Source organism: Equus przewalskii, chromosome 25 (assembly GCF_037783145.1).
Source record: "Equus przewalskii isolate Varuska chromosome 25, EquPr2, whole genome shotgun sequence".
NCBI classification, from domain to species: domain Eukaryota; kingdom Metazoa; phylum Chordata; class Mammalia; order Perissodactyla; family Equidae; genus Equus; species Equus przewalskii.
The window spans coordinates 8,572,597-8,589,925 of NC_091855.1; the positions used below are offsets into that span (position 1 = coordinate 8,572,597).

Below are 17,329 nucleotides of genomic sequence, written 5' to 3' on the forward strand. Positions count from 1 at the left end.
CACAACTAAACAATATAGTCTAGCGATCCACACACACGTGATAAAATATTTACAAGAGAATGAGAAACAAAGTAAGGTAGTTGTTACTAAGGTAGTGGTAGAGGCAGGGGAATAGGTTAGAGGAGGAATTCACAGATTGATAGGACGGTGTTGGTAATGTTCTAGTTCCTACACAGATATTCATTTTACCGCCATGCTTCTTACTCACATGTTACCTAAGTTTCCTTGTATATATAAAATATTACACAAGATTAAAAAAAATTGATCAACGATCAGGAAAGTTAAGTGAGTAGAATCTCCATCTACAGACGGAAAGCCCAATGCTTTTCTACTAAATTAGGATCTCTCGCCTAAAGAATAAAAATAGCATGCCCCGCAATCAGAGAAATCGTGAAAAGCACAAAATACTACTCCATAGCTAGCTCCTGGGAGACACCAGGCGATGGAGTGTACACAGAAGGCCAATTCATCCCATATTTATATATACAAAGTATATACTTGCTAAGTACGGTGCTAGATTGTAGCGTAGGGGTGTGCGGGCGCTGCTGGGCAGATGTTCACAAGAGCTCGTCAAGAGTGGCTACAGAAGACTGCTAGCGCTACAGCTAGAGAGCCGAACATGAGGCACCATATCACGTGGGTATAGACTAAAAGCGAATGAGTCCAGTCCACTTGTAGTAAATCCCCTTTTTTAGATTCTCCTTCTCCGTGGGGGTGGGATGAGGCTGGGAACTGTTCCTCCCTAGCTATAAAAGTTGACCTCTGTCACTCCACGATCACTTAAAGGAGAGCGATAGTAAGGATAAACCCATAAGCTAGCCTAATGTAGACCTAAAATCCTTCTTGGGCTCACAAGACACCTGAGACGTAAACCTCTTCAACGAAATTAAAAGTGCTGATCTTAATCCTCTAAGTAAAGGAGAAGAGAACCGCTAAAGCAGCACGGCTCCACGCACGCGCAGGAAGCATCACGCAGAGCGCGCGGCCCCGGCTGGAGGCGGAGCGGAAGAGGCCGGATAACACGTCACCGAGCGCGTTGCGTCACGCCGCAGGGGGCGGGGCGTCGGGGCTGGTTTCCTCGGCGACGCCGCTGCTGGTCCTGAAGCCGTGTGCGGGCTCGCGGGCATGGGCGCTCCTCCGGGCCTGCAGGCCGACTGCGAGGCGCTGCTCAGCCGCTTCCAGGAGACGGACAGCGTGCGCTTCGAGGACTTCACGGAGCTCTGGAGGAGCATGAAGTTCGCGACCATCTTCTGGTGGGTGTTCTCGTCTGCTCCCTGCCCCTCTCCCGCTCAGAGACGGCGTGGGAAGTTGCTTCCTTCCCGTCGGCGTCGCCGCCCCGGGGAGGGGCTGAGAAAAGCGCTGGGCTCTGGCGCCGCCTCCCTGGCCCCGGGGCCTGCACCTGCGCCTGGGCCGCGCGCTTTCCCTGGGCGAGGTCGGTGGCTTCGGTTGCATCCTTTTGCGGCCTCCTCCCGAATATGTGCTCTGCATGGCCGCCCTTCTCTCTCCTCTCCACTCCACTGCCTCACCCTGACCTGGGATACCATCGTTTGCCCGCCTCCAGTCTTATCTTCCTAGAACCCCATGTTTAAAAGCACCTAAACAAAGAAAAAAACATTCACGATTGAATTCATTTTTTTATCCAGCAACCAAAGTTACCTTTCTAAAGTGCACATTTGATCATGTCACTCCCCTGCTTACCACCCTTCAGTGGTTCCCCTTGCCTTTGGGATACGGCTCAGATTCCGTAACAGGGCTCGCGAGGCCCTCTGTGACTGGACTCTGCCCATCTCTGCTGCTTCATCTTCCAGTCTCCATGCTCCCGCTCTCTTGCTCCAGCATCTGCCTGTGGTCTCTACAGGCGTTTCCTCGGCCTGGAGCTTCCCCCCAGCTTCCTTTGTCTGGCCACGTTTTTCTTCACTCAGGTTTGAGCTCAGAGGACAGTTCCTCAGGGAAGCCTACCTGTGCCCTTCTAGACTAAGTAAGGCATTCAGGCCCTTTTTTTCTTATAGCTTTCTGTGCTTATTTTATCTCTCGACTTAGCCCATTTTATTGTAAGTGTGTAGTTCAAGAGGCAGTGTAGTATAGTGGTTAAGAGCACAGATTATGGAGCCCAACTGCCTGAATTTGAGTCAGCCCACTAACTGTGTCTTTGGGCAAGTTACTTACCTGATCTTATCTGTAAAATAGAATGATAAAATCACATATTGTAGTTCTGAGGATTAAATGAGCTAATATATGTTTAATGCACTCTAAGTACTCAATAAATGTTCATTATTATTTTTAATTTTCCCTCTCTTTGACAGTGCTCTGTGAGGGCAGCGACTGGATAAGTCTGATATTCTATTAGCATAATAGATATAATATTGAAAATGTTGACTGACTGAATGAGTTCTTGTGATTAAAACTATGTTTTGCTGAATAAACTACAAAAGTTCCCTTTTTTCTCTCTCTTGATGTACAATAATCACCTGTGTGGTTTGGACATTGTAGGAGATGGATGATTGAGAGTTATTTGTCATACAGTTAATGAAAGGAGAGGAACTAATTTTTTAACGGGTACTAAATGTAATGCATTTATAGCTTAATGTGTTTAATCCATAGAACAACTCTGAAAGGCAGGTATAATTATCCTTGTTTTATAGATGGGGAAATTGAGGCTCAAGGAGGTGAAGTAATTTCTCCTTGATCACACAGCTAGTCGGTGGTAGAGCAGACATTGCAACCTCTATGTCTGCCTGTTTCCAAAACCCACGATCTTTCACTCTATCCCTTTTGAGGAAAGTGGTAGTTCAGGAACATTTTGCTGAGTTTACCTCAATTTTTAGCTAATGAGGGAAAACTAAAATGAGAAAAAAAGTGGAGCCCGCTTAAGGAGTGGTGGATTTTTCTTTAGAAATTGCTTTGGTTGCCAATACTACAGTAGGTATTTTTGCGTTCTTTTAGTATTTGTATTATTTGAAGAGCCCAGACTTTGGGAGTGTAGTGGAGTCTGCTTTCCTCCCCTGCTCCTCCTCTACTTTGTTGAGCTTTGCCCTGCAGAATTGGGAGGAGCCAGTGGGTTACATTGTATTGTGGTTCTCTTAACTTTTTCACCTGGGTGTTGCAAGGAGAAATGAGATTTAGTGTGAATCCCTGCGAGTATTGGGGAAAATCTCCATTATGTATTAAAGTGCATGTAATTTTTGTATTTTACTCTGTAATGTAACCCTAGTTATTTTAATATATTAAATGTTTTAAACTCTTAACCAGGAATAATTCGCAACCCCTCATTTTTTGCTCCCCAGTTCAGCAGGTGAAGTTGATGCTTTGGGAAGGTACGTCATGTTTACCTGGTATATTGCCTGTGCCTCAGTGTAAAGCACAGCAGAAAATTAGGTCTGTGTGCTTGAATTATGACAGGATCAGATGTGGAATTCCCATCCAGTTTCTAGCAGCTGCTAGATTATACCTCTTCTAATTTTTGTTCGTTACTTACTTACCTAGAGTCATAATATATTTTCTCTTTGTTTTCTAGTGGTAGAATGAGAAATTTAGAAAAGAACACGTTTACAAAAGAAGCTTTAGCTTTGGCTTGGAGATATTTTTTACCTCCATACACCTTCCAGATCAGAGTTGGTGCTTTGTATCTGCTATATGGATTGTATAACACCCAGCTGTGTCAACCAAAACAAAAGGTAATACTTGTTTTCTTCCAGCAGAAATATGAAACAAGTATAATATTTTTACAACAAACTGATTTAAATAGAAACCCCAGTGTTTCAAAATTATAATACATTTGTGAAAATAGATTTACATTTAATAACTTTCTTACTCCTCTTCTTTGCAGATTAGAGTTGCCCTGAAAGATTGGGATGAAATTTTAAAATTTCAGCAAGATTTGATAAATGCACAACATTTTGATGCAGCGTATATTTTTAGAAAGCTACGTCTAGACAAAGCATTTCACTTTACAGCAATGCCCAAATTGGTATGTTATCTAAAATAGATTGTTTTTCAAAATGAGATATTATGCTTCATTGTCGATAAAGTACCTAAGTCTCCATAAAGCAGACAGAATATTATATAGTTTCTAATACTTTTAGAAAGGCTTCTTAAAATAGGAGAAAGTGCTTTATGATTACTTCTTCTTTGCAGACAAAAATTCTGTCTCTGTTTTTAAATGCACTGTGTTTCAGGATGCCATCTGTTAAGGAAATTGTTAGAAGAGGACATTAGATTGGCATCTGCATTTGCTCATTCCTTTATTCAGACCTCAGAGAGGTTACTGAAGGAGGACCAAGGAATTTTAATGTCAGTTAATGAGAAGTCGAAACTTCACTGATAAAATACCGTATTTCTTCAGTCTTAGGACAGTTGAGACACTACATTGAAAGAGCATTAGGTTCTAGTTCTGGTTCTGCCATCAGCTGGCAAATCACGTGACTTCTCTGAATCCCATCGGAATTTGTAAGCATGTGGCATGGCATCTTAAGGGTTGTTTCAAAAGTGATAGTCTTTGGAGAATGGATTATTTAATAAATACATACGGAGAGCTGCTTTTGTTTCATCCATGTTTACTGATAGACAGTTTTTACTGCTGGCTTACTTATTTCAGTACTTAAAAAATATCTTTTAAAATACATTCATTATCATAATAGCTGTCATATAGAATGAAGAAAAAAATTCAACGAGCTGAAGTTACGGAAGAATTTAAGGACCCAAATGATCGTGTAATGAAACTTATCACTTCTGATGTGTTAGAGGTAAATTTGCTTTTATGCTGTTGGAATTTTTTTTAGAAAGTTGTACTGTTAACTATATATTGAGGTTATACCTTCATCTACTGGATACTGAAAAATTTTCTAATGATTTTAATCAATCATAGAATGCTTATTATTTTCTCTAAAGTATCAGAAATCATACGCCCTAAATATGTCAAAATGTATGGAATAAATCTTGAAACACAGCAAGATACAGAAAAGTATAGAAGACTAGACTTGGACTCAGGATATGTAGATTCAAATACTGAAACCACCATTTATATTTGACTTTTTTTTTTTTTTTGAGGAAGATTAGCCCTAAGCTAACTGCTGCCAATCCTCCTCTTTTCGCTGAGGAAGACTGGCCCTGAGCTACCATCCATGCCCATCTTCCTCTACTTTATACGTGGGATGCCTACCACAGCATGGTGTGCCAAGTGGTGCCATCTCTGCACCCAGGATCCAAACTGGCGAGCCCCAGGCCGCTGTGCCACTGGGCCGGCGCCTCTATTTGACTTTGGATAGGTCTTAAAACAAGAATTTAAAGTGACTTTATTTTTATTTTATTATTTTAGCAGTATGAATTCATTTCCTAAGTTCCTTTTTCACAATACTTATTTAAAAACCCATTGAAAACAATGAGGCTATTCTGATAAAAAAAAATTTTGAAATCAAGAATTATGTGTAAGCGGTAGTCTTAAAATAGCTTTACCGTCTAATATATTTTTGTATTTTATTTGAGTTGTGCAGTATTGAGAAAATCTTTCATGTGGGTTAGTAGTGATACTCACTTGTAGAGTTTTACGTGGATGGAAAAGCATTGCCCTGAGGTTAAAACAAAACCCCGCTACAGGGCTACAGCTTTCTAATCAATGATACATTCACATTTCACAAGAATGGATCCATACAGAGAGAGGGAGAGAGTGGCATGAGTAAGTGAGTGTGAGCAGGTGGGGGCCTTGGTCGTGTCTTTTAATCTCTTTGAGCCTTAGTTTCCCTCTCTTTAATATTAGAATTAGAATCCTGATTTCCTCCAATTGTGAGAATTGAAACCAGACTATGTCTGAATAGTGCTGAGTGTGGCATATGACACAGAGCAGGCTCTTAATAAATGTTACTTCTTTTTTCCCCCCAACCTTATTCAGCCTTTGCCTATATCAAGAGTGAAAGAGGGATGAGAGCTTTGAGTTGCTCAAATGTTTCTCTGTGTTCTAGGTGCTGCCATGTTTTACTAGCTTCAGCCTGTCAGGTTGCATCTATGATGTTTGTAATTCAGGTATCAAGTTGATTTTTGAAAGCACTCTGGGACTGCTCTGTAAAATGACTTTATTTTTGAGTAAGAATTGTTACTCTGAGGGCCGTGGATCCCTTTCCCTCCTAAACTGTATGATAAATTGAGTGTCATCCATATGGATGTTTGGTTAGGGTGAGGTACCATAACTATCCTTAGATTCTCAAAGGTGTTCATACCCCCCAAAAGGTTAAGAATTACTGCATTAGAAGGAAATTGAATACTGACTGTCTAAAGACATAGTATAGGGCAGGAGCTATACAAGATGTTTTGTGTAGATTATTTTACTCCTCACAACATCCCTGCAAAATAGGTGCTTAAACAATTTTTAATTAATTTTTTTAAAAGTAGGTGTTTTAATCCCTGATTTAAAGTTGAGGTAGGGGCCGGCCCCATGGCTGAGTGGTTGGGTTCGCGTGCTTTGCTTCGGCAGCCCAGGGTTTCACCAGTTCGGATCCTGGGTGCAGACATGACACCACTTCTCAGGCCACGCTGAGGCGGCATCCCACATGCCACAACTAGAAGGACCCATAACTAAAATATACAACTATGTACTGGGAGGGTTTGGGGGGAAAAAAAGCAGAAGAAAAATAAGTGAATAAAGTTAAGGTACAGAGATGCTAAGTTAGGAAGTGATGGAGCTAATCTTCTGTATGGCTGCAGTGCCTGTTGGACCGCAAAGGCCTTGTCCGAGCTGGGACTGGGGTTAGAAATCTGTCATTCAGTACACATCCGAGTGAAGTATAACAAAAATTTGGATCTTTGCTCTCTAGCAGCTTAGCGAGAAAGAGGTAGGAGAGATTATATGTAGAGAAATAAATGTGATAAGAGAACTTGGTATAATAGAGGGAATTTGTATTTTGTCTTTTTGGTAGAGGGAATCGTTTAAAAGTTTGAGAGCTCGGAGAGACTTAAAGTCTATATTTAGGTTTAGGGTAAGGAGCCAGTTAGGAGAGGTTGTGTAAAACAGAGGGAGCAGGGTTCCCGCTGTGGAGGAGTCGGGTGGTCTGTGATCAGGAGCCCGGTGGAGAGAGAGCCTTGAGCAGGAGAAGGCACACAGCTTCCTCTGAAACTTGAGAGGAGGAGGTGAAAAGGATTTGTGTAATTTGTTGTGAGGAAGAGAAATAGAAGGCAAGCAGACCTGATAGCCTGAATTTTGAGAGGGCTGTAGGGGTTCAAGGAACTGAGGATTGAGAAAGTTTGGAGTAGCCGTTGTGGAGAAAGAAAGATTTTGGGATACTAGAAGGGCTCTAAGGAGCACTGATGTGAGTCATAAAGGGAGAGGCAGAGGATGTTAGAGCAGCAGGACACTGTTCTCGCCAATGTTCTCCCAATGAAAGAAGATGATTGGAATCCAGTTATAATTTTTGATTGTTGACCAATATGGTGGTAGAATGTTAATTTTTTTCCAACATACCTTCTTAAACATGCTTTTTGATTTTTTTTTTAAAGGTACGCTTTTTTGGTGAGGAACATTGGCCCTGAGCTAACATCTGTCACCAGTCTTCCTCTTTTAAGATTTTTAAATTTTTCTCCCCAAAGCCCCAGTACATAGTTGTATATCCTACTTGTAGGTCATTCTAGTTCTTCTAGTGGGATTCCACCACAGCATGGCTTGATGAGCAGTGTGTAGGTCCACACCCAGGATCCAAACTGGTGAGCCCTGGGCTGCTGAATTGGAGCGCGCAAGCTTAACCACTCGGCCATGGTGCTGGCCCCTGCTTTTTGATTTTTAAGCTCTTTTACTACCATGTGTTGAATTAAAGCCTCCTGTGTTGAAACAAAAATTGTGTTTGTCAGCAGAAAGGTGTGGAAGATTTTAGAGAACATAGCTGGGGAGCTGGTCAAAGTGTCATTGGAGAGGAGGGTCAGAAGGCTGGCTGTGAAATGCTTATTCCTGGAGTTTTCTAGGAATGGAATAGACCGCGTGAAGTCATCCTGACTTTATGTAGGGTCTTTGCCTTGCCACAGATCTGCTTTGAGAGACTTTTCCTTCATTACCTCTGTTGACTCTCTTCATCCCGTCCTAGCATAGCCTTTGACCCTTTCTCACTGATAATCCTGAAATTTAATCCTTTTCTACTTTCCTTCTACTGCCTGCAAATGCTGTTAAGTCTCCATGTCAGCAGACCTGAATTCTGATCATGATTCTGCCACTCACTGGTTCTCACTGTGTGATTAAGGAGGATAATAAAATGAAGAGAATAGGATATTGAATCAAAACATCTGATTTTTAATTCTAACTTTGCTACTTAAATATGACCTCGAGTCAATCATTTCATTTCTGAGTCTGTTTCATAATGGCCATTGTGTGTTGAGTTTTACACATATGCCAGGAACTATATTAGATGTTTTACATATATCTCACTAATCATCATTAGTAACCCTGCAGAGGAGGTGATATTTTTTTAATTTTAAAAACAAGGAAGCTGAGGCTTAGAGAAGTTAAGTAATTTGCATAAAATAAGGTGCAGACCTTGGCTTTGAATGTTCAAGTCTGTAAGGCTCCAGTCTATGCACTTTCTTTTATTTCTTTTTTTTTTTTTAATGATTTTTCCTTTTTCTCCCCAAAGCCCCCTGGTACATAGCTGTATATTTTTTTAGTTGTGGGTCCTTCCAGTTGTGGCATGTAGGACAGCGCCTCAGCGTGGCTTGATGAGCGGTGCCATGTCTGTTCCCAGGATCCGAACTGGCGAAACCCTGGGCTGCCGAAGCAAAGCACGTGAACCCAACCACTCAGCCACGGGGCCGGCCCCTCTTTTATTTCTTACTCCTTTAACTTTGCATAGTGCTTGACCTTATACAGAACACTGTTACTTATGTAAGCTCACTTAATACTTGTACAGTGGGTTAGGTGGCATTACTTAATTTTGTACAAGTGTGGAACGTGATTCCCAGATTGAGGGATTTGTTCCAGGTCACAATCTAGCAAGTGACAGAACTCAGACTCAGAACCAGGTCCAGCTAGTGGTCTTTCTCCTGTCCTGTTGTATTGCATGTTGTAAAGTAATGGAAGTACAGCACATTGTAAACTAAAAAGTTAGGGGCTCCCATGCCTGGACACTGTTCCCCTTTGAAGATCCTGCATATGTGAGCACTCATCACTCCTGAGCAGTTTCTGATTCCTTGAGTAGATGTCTGTTGATTCCATCGAAGTCTGCTGGAAATCAGTTGAGTAGCCTAACTCAGGGATGACTCAGATGTTGCAGTGGCCATCTATGATGGAGAGGTCAGTAGTTCTCTGCTGGTCTGTGAGCCGAGTCCCAGTAGTGGTTTTATCTTATTTCTTAAGTCTGCGTGCAATGTGCTTTCTCCTTACCTCACAGACTTGCCCATTTGGCTGGAGGTTTGGGGGAGGCAGGTCTGATTAATAAATGATACCTCAAATGGTGTCATAAATCATCCTCTGTTTCTTTTAATCCTGAGTCTTATCACTGAAGTAATGATGAAGCTTATGGAGACAGGCGCACAGGTTTTGAAATTTGTGCAAGTGAGCACATCTCTGGAGGATTGGGTGAGAGTCATTATGTAGGAATTTCCAGCGGAGCATAAAGAACTATGTAAATATCTTTGATGTGACAATATGAAAGAAAAATGTGATCTTAGTTATCATAGTGGTATTTAACATTATGTTATACTACAAATAATTTTTATTATATCCAGGAATGCAATCCTATGTTAACTAATTGGTCTTTCCCCAGTGTCTCTCCATACAGTGTATATTAGTTAATGTTTGCAAAGTTGAATTCAGTGAGTCCATACCTCTGGAAAGCAGCCTTCATTAATAAAGTTGTAAAGTTCTGTTTGCATGATTATATTATTTTCAAAATGCTGTAGCATGTTAATCCTTATCAACTCAGTCACTTTGGAAGGGCATTTTATTTTATATTGGTTTTGCCTTTAAGTTTCTCCACAAAAATTGAAATAAAAGACTCATCTTTTCACTTTTAGGAAATGCTGAATGTTCATGATCATTATCAGAACATGAAACATATAATTTCAGCTGATAAGTCCAATCCAGACAAAGCCCTCAGCCTGATAAAGGATGATTTCTTTGACAATATTAAGAACATAGTTTTGGAGCATCAGCAGTGGCACAAAGACAGAAAGGTACGCGACTGCTTGTTTGGTACCTCACTTCTGCATCTGTGTGGTTCGCGGGCAGCTCGACGTGGGCCCTGATGTTTAGAGGCAGACTGTTGAGTAACTCCTGTCCTGTGGAGTTAGGGTTCAGGGGCTTTCCTTTTCCCGTTCTGGCTTTGCCGCTTGTTAGCTATGGGATCTTATTTAACTGTGCAGTCTGATTTTATATATGGTTATATATATAATTAGACAATTATAATTATATAATATATAACAAATATTTTATATATATAGTTATAGAGGGATAAGTATCTTGGCATACCACAGATTTATTACAATCTTTATAATTTAGTATTTTCCAGAGGTTGCACACTGGCAGTCCTTGGGCCAAATCCTACGCACAGATGGACTTTGTTTGGCACGGGTTGATCCTAATGTTGTTTTAAAAATTTGAATTAATTACTAATATTTAAATATTTGTGGACTTTCCTTAAAATTCCAGACATCCAGCTTCTCTTAAAAATCAGAGGTTTGGTAACACTGGTCCCACTTTGCTGCATGACAGCAGACAGCTAGACCTGAGTGGTGATTCTCCCATTGTGACCCAGCACGTGCTTCTCTGTTTACCACATGCTGTATCTGCCTTGGTGTATCCGTTTACAAATCTCATCAACACAAATCTTCAGTTTAGTGTTCTGGTCCAAATACAGATGCTGGAGCTGCCCATGTTCCACATTAACCTTTTCAGCTAGAGAAACTTTTTTACTCTGGAAGCCGAAAGGCCAGCACTGGTAAATTTACCTTTGAAACCACTGCTTCATCTTATTTTAGTGAATACTTCTAGGAAAAAATAAAAGTGAAAAATGAGCAATTTCTAGTTACTTGCTATGTGTCTGAAAGTGTGTTCGAGTTTTCACAAGTGCTAGATAGGTTTTGTTATTTTATATATTGCCTTTTAGAAGGATTTGTTGCCACTTTTTGACTTTCTACTATATAAAAAGGATACTGGCTCAAAAGTTAATTTTAGAAAAGATAAACAAGGTGATGAGTAGATAACAGTCTTGGGAAAAAGGGAATAATTTGCTGCTTCTGCCCACATTTATTTTAATGAGAGAAAGCACATTTTAGAATGTTTGAATATTTTAGGTGCTACAAATCGGTTACATAAATGACGTAGGCATTTAATGTAAAAATCTGTTTTGCTACTCTCTTTTAATAAATAAACTCTCTTTAATGAGCATTATCAAGACCTTCGGAAACCTGAAGGAAAGGAGGATAAGCCAGTTTTCTTACTACCACATAAAGAGCATGTCATCCTTCATTAGTAGGAGGATTTAGACATCTTACTGATGGATTTCAGCACTATTCTGAACCCTATCTCTACTCTTCGAGTCAGGTGGTGAGCCATGCTGCAGTAGCATGAAGCCGTCTTGTAGGTTTTCAGTAATTGACAGTAGATGATTCTTATTGTTCTGAAATTGATTTGCAATTAATTTTTAGTTAATTTGAATTGTAAATGTATATATATAACTTTTTTGCTCTTTCAGAATCCATCCTTAAAATCAAAAGTTAAAGATGGAGAAGAAAAGAGGGAAGGCAATTCACAAGAATCAGAGGTCAGAAAAATTCCCTGTATCATTGCTTATGGGACAGTAGTTTGGTTAGCTTCTTTTCATTTTATGTGTGGCTATGATTGTGTATACTAAGCACTATGACCCTTGGTCAGTATTATAATAAATATCTTAGAAAATTCTGAAACATGGCTCTGTGAAGAGCTAGTCTGTTCTTTACTGGAAACCTTGTGAAAGACAGTAGGTGTAGACTGCGAGTGAGGATATTCACAGTTTTCAGCAGGGAAAAGGAGGGATGATGGTGCATCAGTCCTTACAGGGGCGGAGAATGGCTTTGTAATGTCTGTTCTCACTTCCTGTCAGCCTTTCAGCCTGTGTGGAGGTGAAGCTACTATTTACTGCTTCCACGCCCCAGAGTTTTCCTCCACCTTAGTGGATGAGACAAGGAGCCTGCTTTGGGCATAGGAGGGAATGGCCTGGTCACCAGGGCTTTAGTCTGTATTATCCTTAAATCCTGAATGAAAATGGTCAGTACCTGTGTGGGTGGTTTCATGCCACCTGCTATGAGAATGTGGTGTGTGTTTAAGTGTCTTTACTCAATATGTGTCCAATAAATGTTAGTTTCTTTTACCCTATCTTCTATCTCAAATCTTATTGCTGATAACAAAATACTTGGGTTTTCATGATTTTACTTAATGTTTATGTGTTTTAATTTTTTCCCTTCCTGTTTATTTTCGCTTCCAGAGATGTGAAAGGGCAGAATCATTAGCAAAAATAAAATCAAAGGCCTTTTCAGTTGTTGTTCAGGTAAGTTATTTCCTTAGTAAGATAATTTAGAAGTTGACTTGATGCTTTTTTAATTACATTTTTATTTTTCATCAAAGTAAAACATGTGCGTAGTTTAAAAGTCTAGTAATACTATATGGCTTATATAGCCCAACACTCCCCTGCTCCACCACCTCCCACCCCTGCCTTCCTGACCTCAGGGCGCAGCCGTCTTCAGCTTTTTCTCTTTTGGCTGTTTCTTCTGGTATTTACCCTGAATATTGATGCCATTCTTCTTTATTGTCTTCCAGCTTCTTGTATTCCTCATCAGAGAAGGTTTTAGGATTTTCTCTTCATCCCTGGAGTTCTGAAATTTCGTGATAATGTAACTGAGTGCGGGTCTTTTTCCCATTATTGTCCTTGGCTCTCATGGTGGGCGTCCTTTTGATCTGATAGCCTTCAATTCTGAGAAATTTTTTGTATTATTTCTTTGATAGTATGCTTTACTGCATTTTTGCTCTTTTTCTTTCCTTGAATTTTCCTTCTCATTTTTCTTTTTTGTTTTCAATCTTCCTCTTTTCAGGAAGATTTCTTAGACTTCATCTTCTGAACCATTATATTGAATTCTTTTTTTTAATTTCATCTTTTTTTTTTTTATTTTTTGAGATTGGCACCTGAGCTAATCTTGAGAAGATGTTGTCAATCTTTTTTTTTCCCCCCTCCTTCGTCGTCTTCTCCCCAAAGCCCCCCAGTACATGGTTGTATATTCTAGTTGTAGGTCCTTCTGGTTGTGCTGTGTGGGATGCCACCTCAGCATGGCCCGATGAGTGGTACTATGTCCGCGCCCAGGGTCCAAACTGGCAAACCCTAGACCACTGACGTGGAGCATGTGAACTCAACCACTCAGCCACTTTGCCAGCCCCCATTATATTGAATTCTTTATTTTTGCTGACATTTTTTCGTTACTAAGATTTTTTTCTTGTTCCAAGAATCTTTTCTTACTTAAAAAAATGTGTTCTTTATCTTTCTTTTCTGGATGCAATATCTATCTCTTTGAGGTTATTGATTACAGTTTTTTGAAGTTTCCTTCTCTTTCCTCAGTGCTCCTATTTTTGTTTAGTTTGATCTCTCTCTTTCATTTTGGTGGCTTTTTTCAAATTTTTGAAGATCCTCAGACCATATTTAAGACTGGTCATGTGGAGATACAGCTTTTTGACCTCAGTATTTCTTTCTCTTGGATCTAGGCTTTTTTTTTTTTTTATTTTTTTAACCAGAGAGTAGTCTTCCATCCCCTCATCTTGGGGAGGAAAGTGGTAAATAAGCCAAGCTGCTAGTGGTGGGAGCCTCCTGAGAGAATCAGCCAAGAGGCTTAGCGTTCCTTATGCAGGTTTTCACTGAACCTCCCTATGTTCAGTAGCAGGCGTTATCTGTCCCTTCCCCAGCTCTTGCAGTGTCCTCAAGCCTCCAGCTTCTCTGGTCTAGCTTCCCCAGAGAGCAAACCTCCTGTTCTCTACAGGAGGGGGCCGGTTGTTTAGTTTAGACACTAGGAAAAGGGACGCTATTCCCTCTGTAGATTTGCAACATTTCTACCCATATTTTTAGTCCCATTTCTGTTGACTCCAATTCCTGATCCACTTGGACCAGCTTGCTTTACAGTAACTTCCTCAATACAGACCATTAGATTTCAGCTCTGTTCATTCTGTTAAATGAGCTGTCACTCATTCTCGCACTTCCACAATGTTGTTGTTTTTCTTTACAGCTGCTTTGTTTCCTGTTATCTCTATTTCGTGAGTTTATTTTTATTCCTTTACTCTCATTTTAGTGGGATTTCAGGAGAGAGCACTGATAGATTTATGTGCTTAATCTCATGTTTTTCTGAATTCTTTGCATGAATCTAAGAATTTTATTCTGTGGGAAATTACTATCATATTCTGGTTATAGAAATAAAAAAGAATAAGTAAAAAAATTAAAAGTGACTATAGATTAGTTGTGTTATATATTTGCTATACCACAGTAAATTGAGTACAAAATATTGTTGAATGAAAGCACCAAGGACAATAAATTATTCCAAAGGCTTTTTAAACTAGAACCATTTCCATTTTATATAGTGCTAATTTTATATAGTGCTAATAGTGATGTTTAATGCATATCCTAAGACGTTATGAAATACTTTTTAAGAATCATTAAATTGTTGGGCCTGCCCGGTGGCGCAGTGGTTAAGTTCGTACATTCCACTTTGGTGGCCTGGGGTTTGCTGTTTTGGATCCGGGTGTGGACCTATGCACCACTTGGCAAGGCATGCTCTGGCAGGCGTCCCACATATAAAGTGGAGGAAGATGGGCGCGGATGGTAGCTCAGGGCTAATCTTCCTAAAAAAAAAAAATTCATTACATTATAATCCCCATAAATTGTTATATGTATGTATCATTGCATAGTTGTGGTTTTTTTCTTTAAAGAGGCGTAATTAACATACAATACATGGAATCTTTTTAACAGCTGTTCATACCTGCCCTGCATATATGACATTAACTGAGAACTGTGTTAGTCAGGACTCTGCTTAAGCAAATAAGGGAATTCACTGACTGATGTAACTAAAAAGTCCTTGGACTGTCCCTCCATTTCTCACCTTTTTTGTTGCTTTCACTAGCTTCAAGTGCTGTTTATAACAGCTCCAGCCTTGCATGTCCCCAGCTTTGGGTTCAATGGAAAGGGAGGATTTCCCTTCCTAAGAGTTAAGCAAAATTCTAACATTGAGTTATATCAGCTATGAAACAGATCATGCCCACCCTGAGCAAATCATAGTGGCCACGGGGATGTGAAACTCGTTTTGACTAGATGGGGCCACGTGGCCATACCTGCAGCCAGGCGTAAAGTAGTTCCACTAGAAACTTACGGTGATAACTAAGGAAAACAAGATGTTGTTAGAAGAAAGGGAGAACAGGTTGTTAGGCAGTAAAGAGAGTACTTGGTCTTTACACCTCCATTTCCCAGCCGTTCAACTGCAACTACATTTTAACCCAACAACTACATTTTAACTCACTTTAAGTATATGGTGACGACAGCTGCAGGGAACTTTTCCTGTTGTAAAGATAAAAGAGTATATACATGTGACAGGTATTAAGCAAGCCAGGATAATGGTAAAGTACTTTATTATAAGTATTTCCTTAAATCCTTCCTCCTCTTAGATTGTGTATTTTGCCTTTCCCTCAATTATCTATCAGTTGGATTCATTGTGTGATTAGTTGTGGTTAATTGGATTTCTAACTCTTAAGGCTTCCAAGTCAAGAAGGCATCGCCAAGTCAAACTTGACTCTTCTGACTCTGATTCTGCATCTGGTCAAGGACAAATCAAAGCAACTAGGAAAAAAAGAAGCCAAGACACACTGAAATCAGCAGGAAGGAAGATGTCTTCCAGGAACAGAGGTAACTTTTAAAGTCTTTTTGAGACCCAACAAGGGAAAATGAGTCTTCTTTACAACCTCCCCTCACCTTTTTCCTTTATCAGAAAGGATCTGATAGTTGTTTGACTGAGAACCTCGTGAGATTTAATATTAAAACTAAGTTTTCTTAGATTCTTAGACTTACTGCTGAAAGGGACCCTAGGAGTCATCAAATTCATCATTTCGTAGATGATGAAATTTAGGCTCATACAGATTAAATAACTTGTCCAAAAGTGATATAGCTAGATAGTTATAGAAATCAGTCTAGAATTATCCAGACCATACTTATTAGTAATTTTTGTGTGTGAATGAAACTTATATATAAATGTTATCTGATAAGTAATATAATCTATAAACCGTATTTCTCTTTAGCTGCACTGATTAACCTGCACTTGGTTTTCTTTTGAAATAGTGTATCTATAAAATTACTTTGGTATTTGGTTCTTAAAGTGATGACTATATTTTGGGGGCTGGCCTGGTGGCGCAGTGGTTAAGTTCACACGTTCTGCTTCTCAGCAGCCCAGGCTTCGCCAGTTTGGATCCCAGGTACGGACATGGCACCACTTGGCACGCCATGCTGTGGTAGGCATCCCACGTATAAAGTAGAGGAAGATGGGCAAGGATGTTAGCTCAGGGCCAGGCTTCCTCAGCAAAAAGGAGGAGGACTGGCAGTAGTTGGCTCAGGGCTAATCTTCCTTCAAAAAAAAAAAAAAAAGACCATATTTCAATAGCTTTAAAAACTGACACAAATTATATATATATGTGTGTGTGTATATATATACACACACCATGCATAAAGTTGGAATCTGATTAGCAGGCTCAGGAAAAAAAAACGGGCATTAGAAACATTAGTTAATACTTAATGCCCAGTATAAAACACACTCCTGGCTACTGCAGCAGTATATGAAGATATATTATAGTCTTTTAAATGTTTTTTTCCTCGATTGAGGCAGTGGAGGGAGAACTGAGGTTAAATGCCTGTAACATAGTCCAGATATGGTTAAGTTTTGTGATAGTTGCTTGAAGTGCACTGAGAATTCAGAGGAAGGGATACCGCATTTGCTGAGGATAATCAGGAAATACTTCAAAAGGAGAATTTCTAGTTCTTTCTACAAACTTAGCAGATAATGCGAAGAGAACCATTAGACCAATCTCACTTATAATGATTACTGAAAAATCCCAAATTATATGTATCAAAAGAATTCCAGGTATAAAACAACTTGAATGAGTGCACTCATTCTAGGATGCAAGGATGGTGCAGTTAGGAATCGATATAATGTAATAATATATAGTCAGTATAATTTGCCATATGAATGGGTTAAAGGGGAAAATGTGAATTCATTTTAATAGTTACCAAAAAAGACATTGGATAAAATCCAGTATACATTCTTGATTTAAAAAAAGAATTCCTCTAGATTAGGGGATCACCAAATTATTTCT

General features: G+C 39.7%; 1 protein-coding gene across 1 annotated transcript in view; it reads left to right on the forward strand.

The window, feature by feature from the left end:
* The first annotated feature begins 1,008 nt into the window (after positions 1-1,008).
* Positions 1,009-17,329, forward strand: part of SNAPC1 (small nuclear RNA activating complex polypeptide 1) — a 32,345-nt gene continuing 16,024 nt past the window's right edge. The window contains exons 1-8 of the mRNA XM_008537926.2: positions 1,009-1,253; positions 3,515-3,674; positions 3,827-3,967; positions 4,638-4,742; positions 9,982-10,140; positions 11,661-11,729; positions 12,429-12,491; positions 15,722-15,872. Of these exons, the coding sequence (XP_008536148.1) occupies positions 1,126-1,253; positions 3,515-3,674; positions 3,827-3,967; positions 4,638-4,742; positions 9,982-10,140; positions 11,661-11,729; positions 12,429-12,491; positions 15,722-15,872 (976 nt within the window). The 5' untranslated portion in view covers positions 1,009-1,125. The remainder of the gene's footprint in view (positions 1,254-3,514; positions 3,675-3,826; positions 3,968-4,637; positions 4,743-9,981; positions 10,141-11,660; positions 11,730-12,428; positions 12,492-15,721; positions 15,873-17,329) is intronic.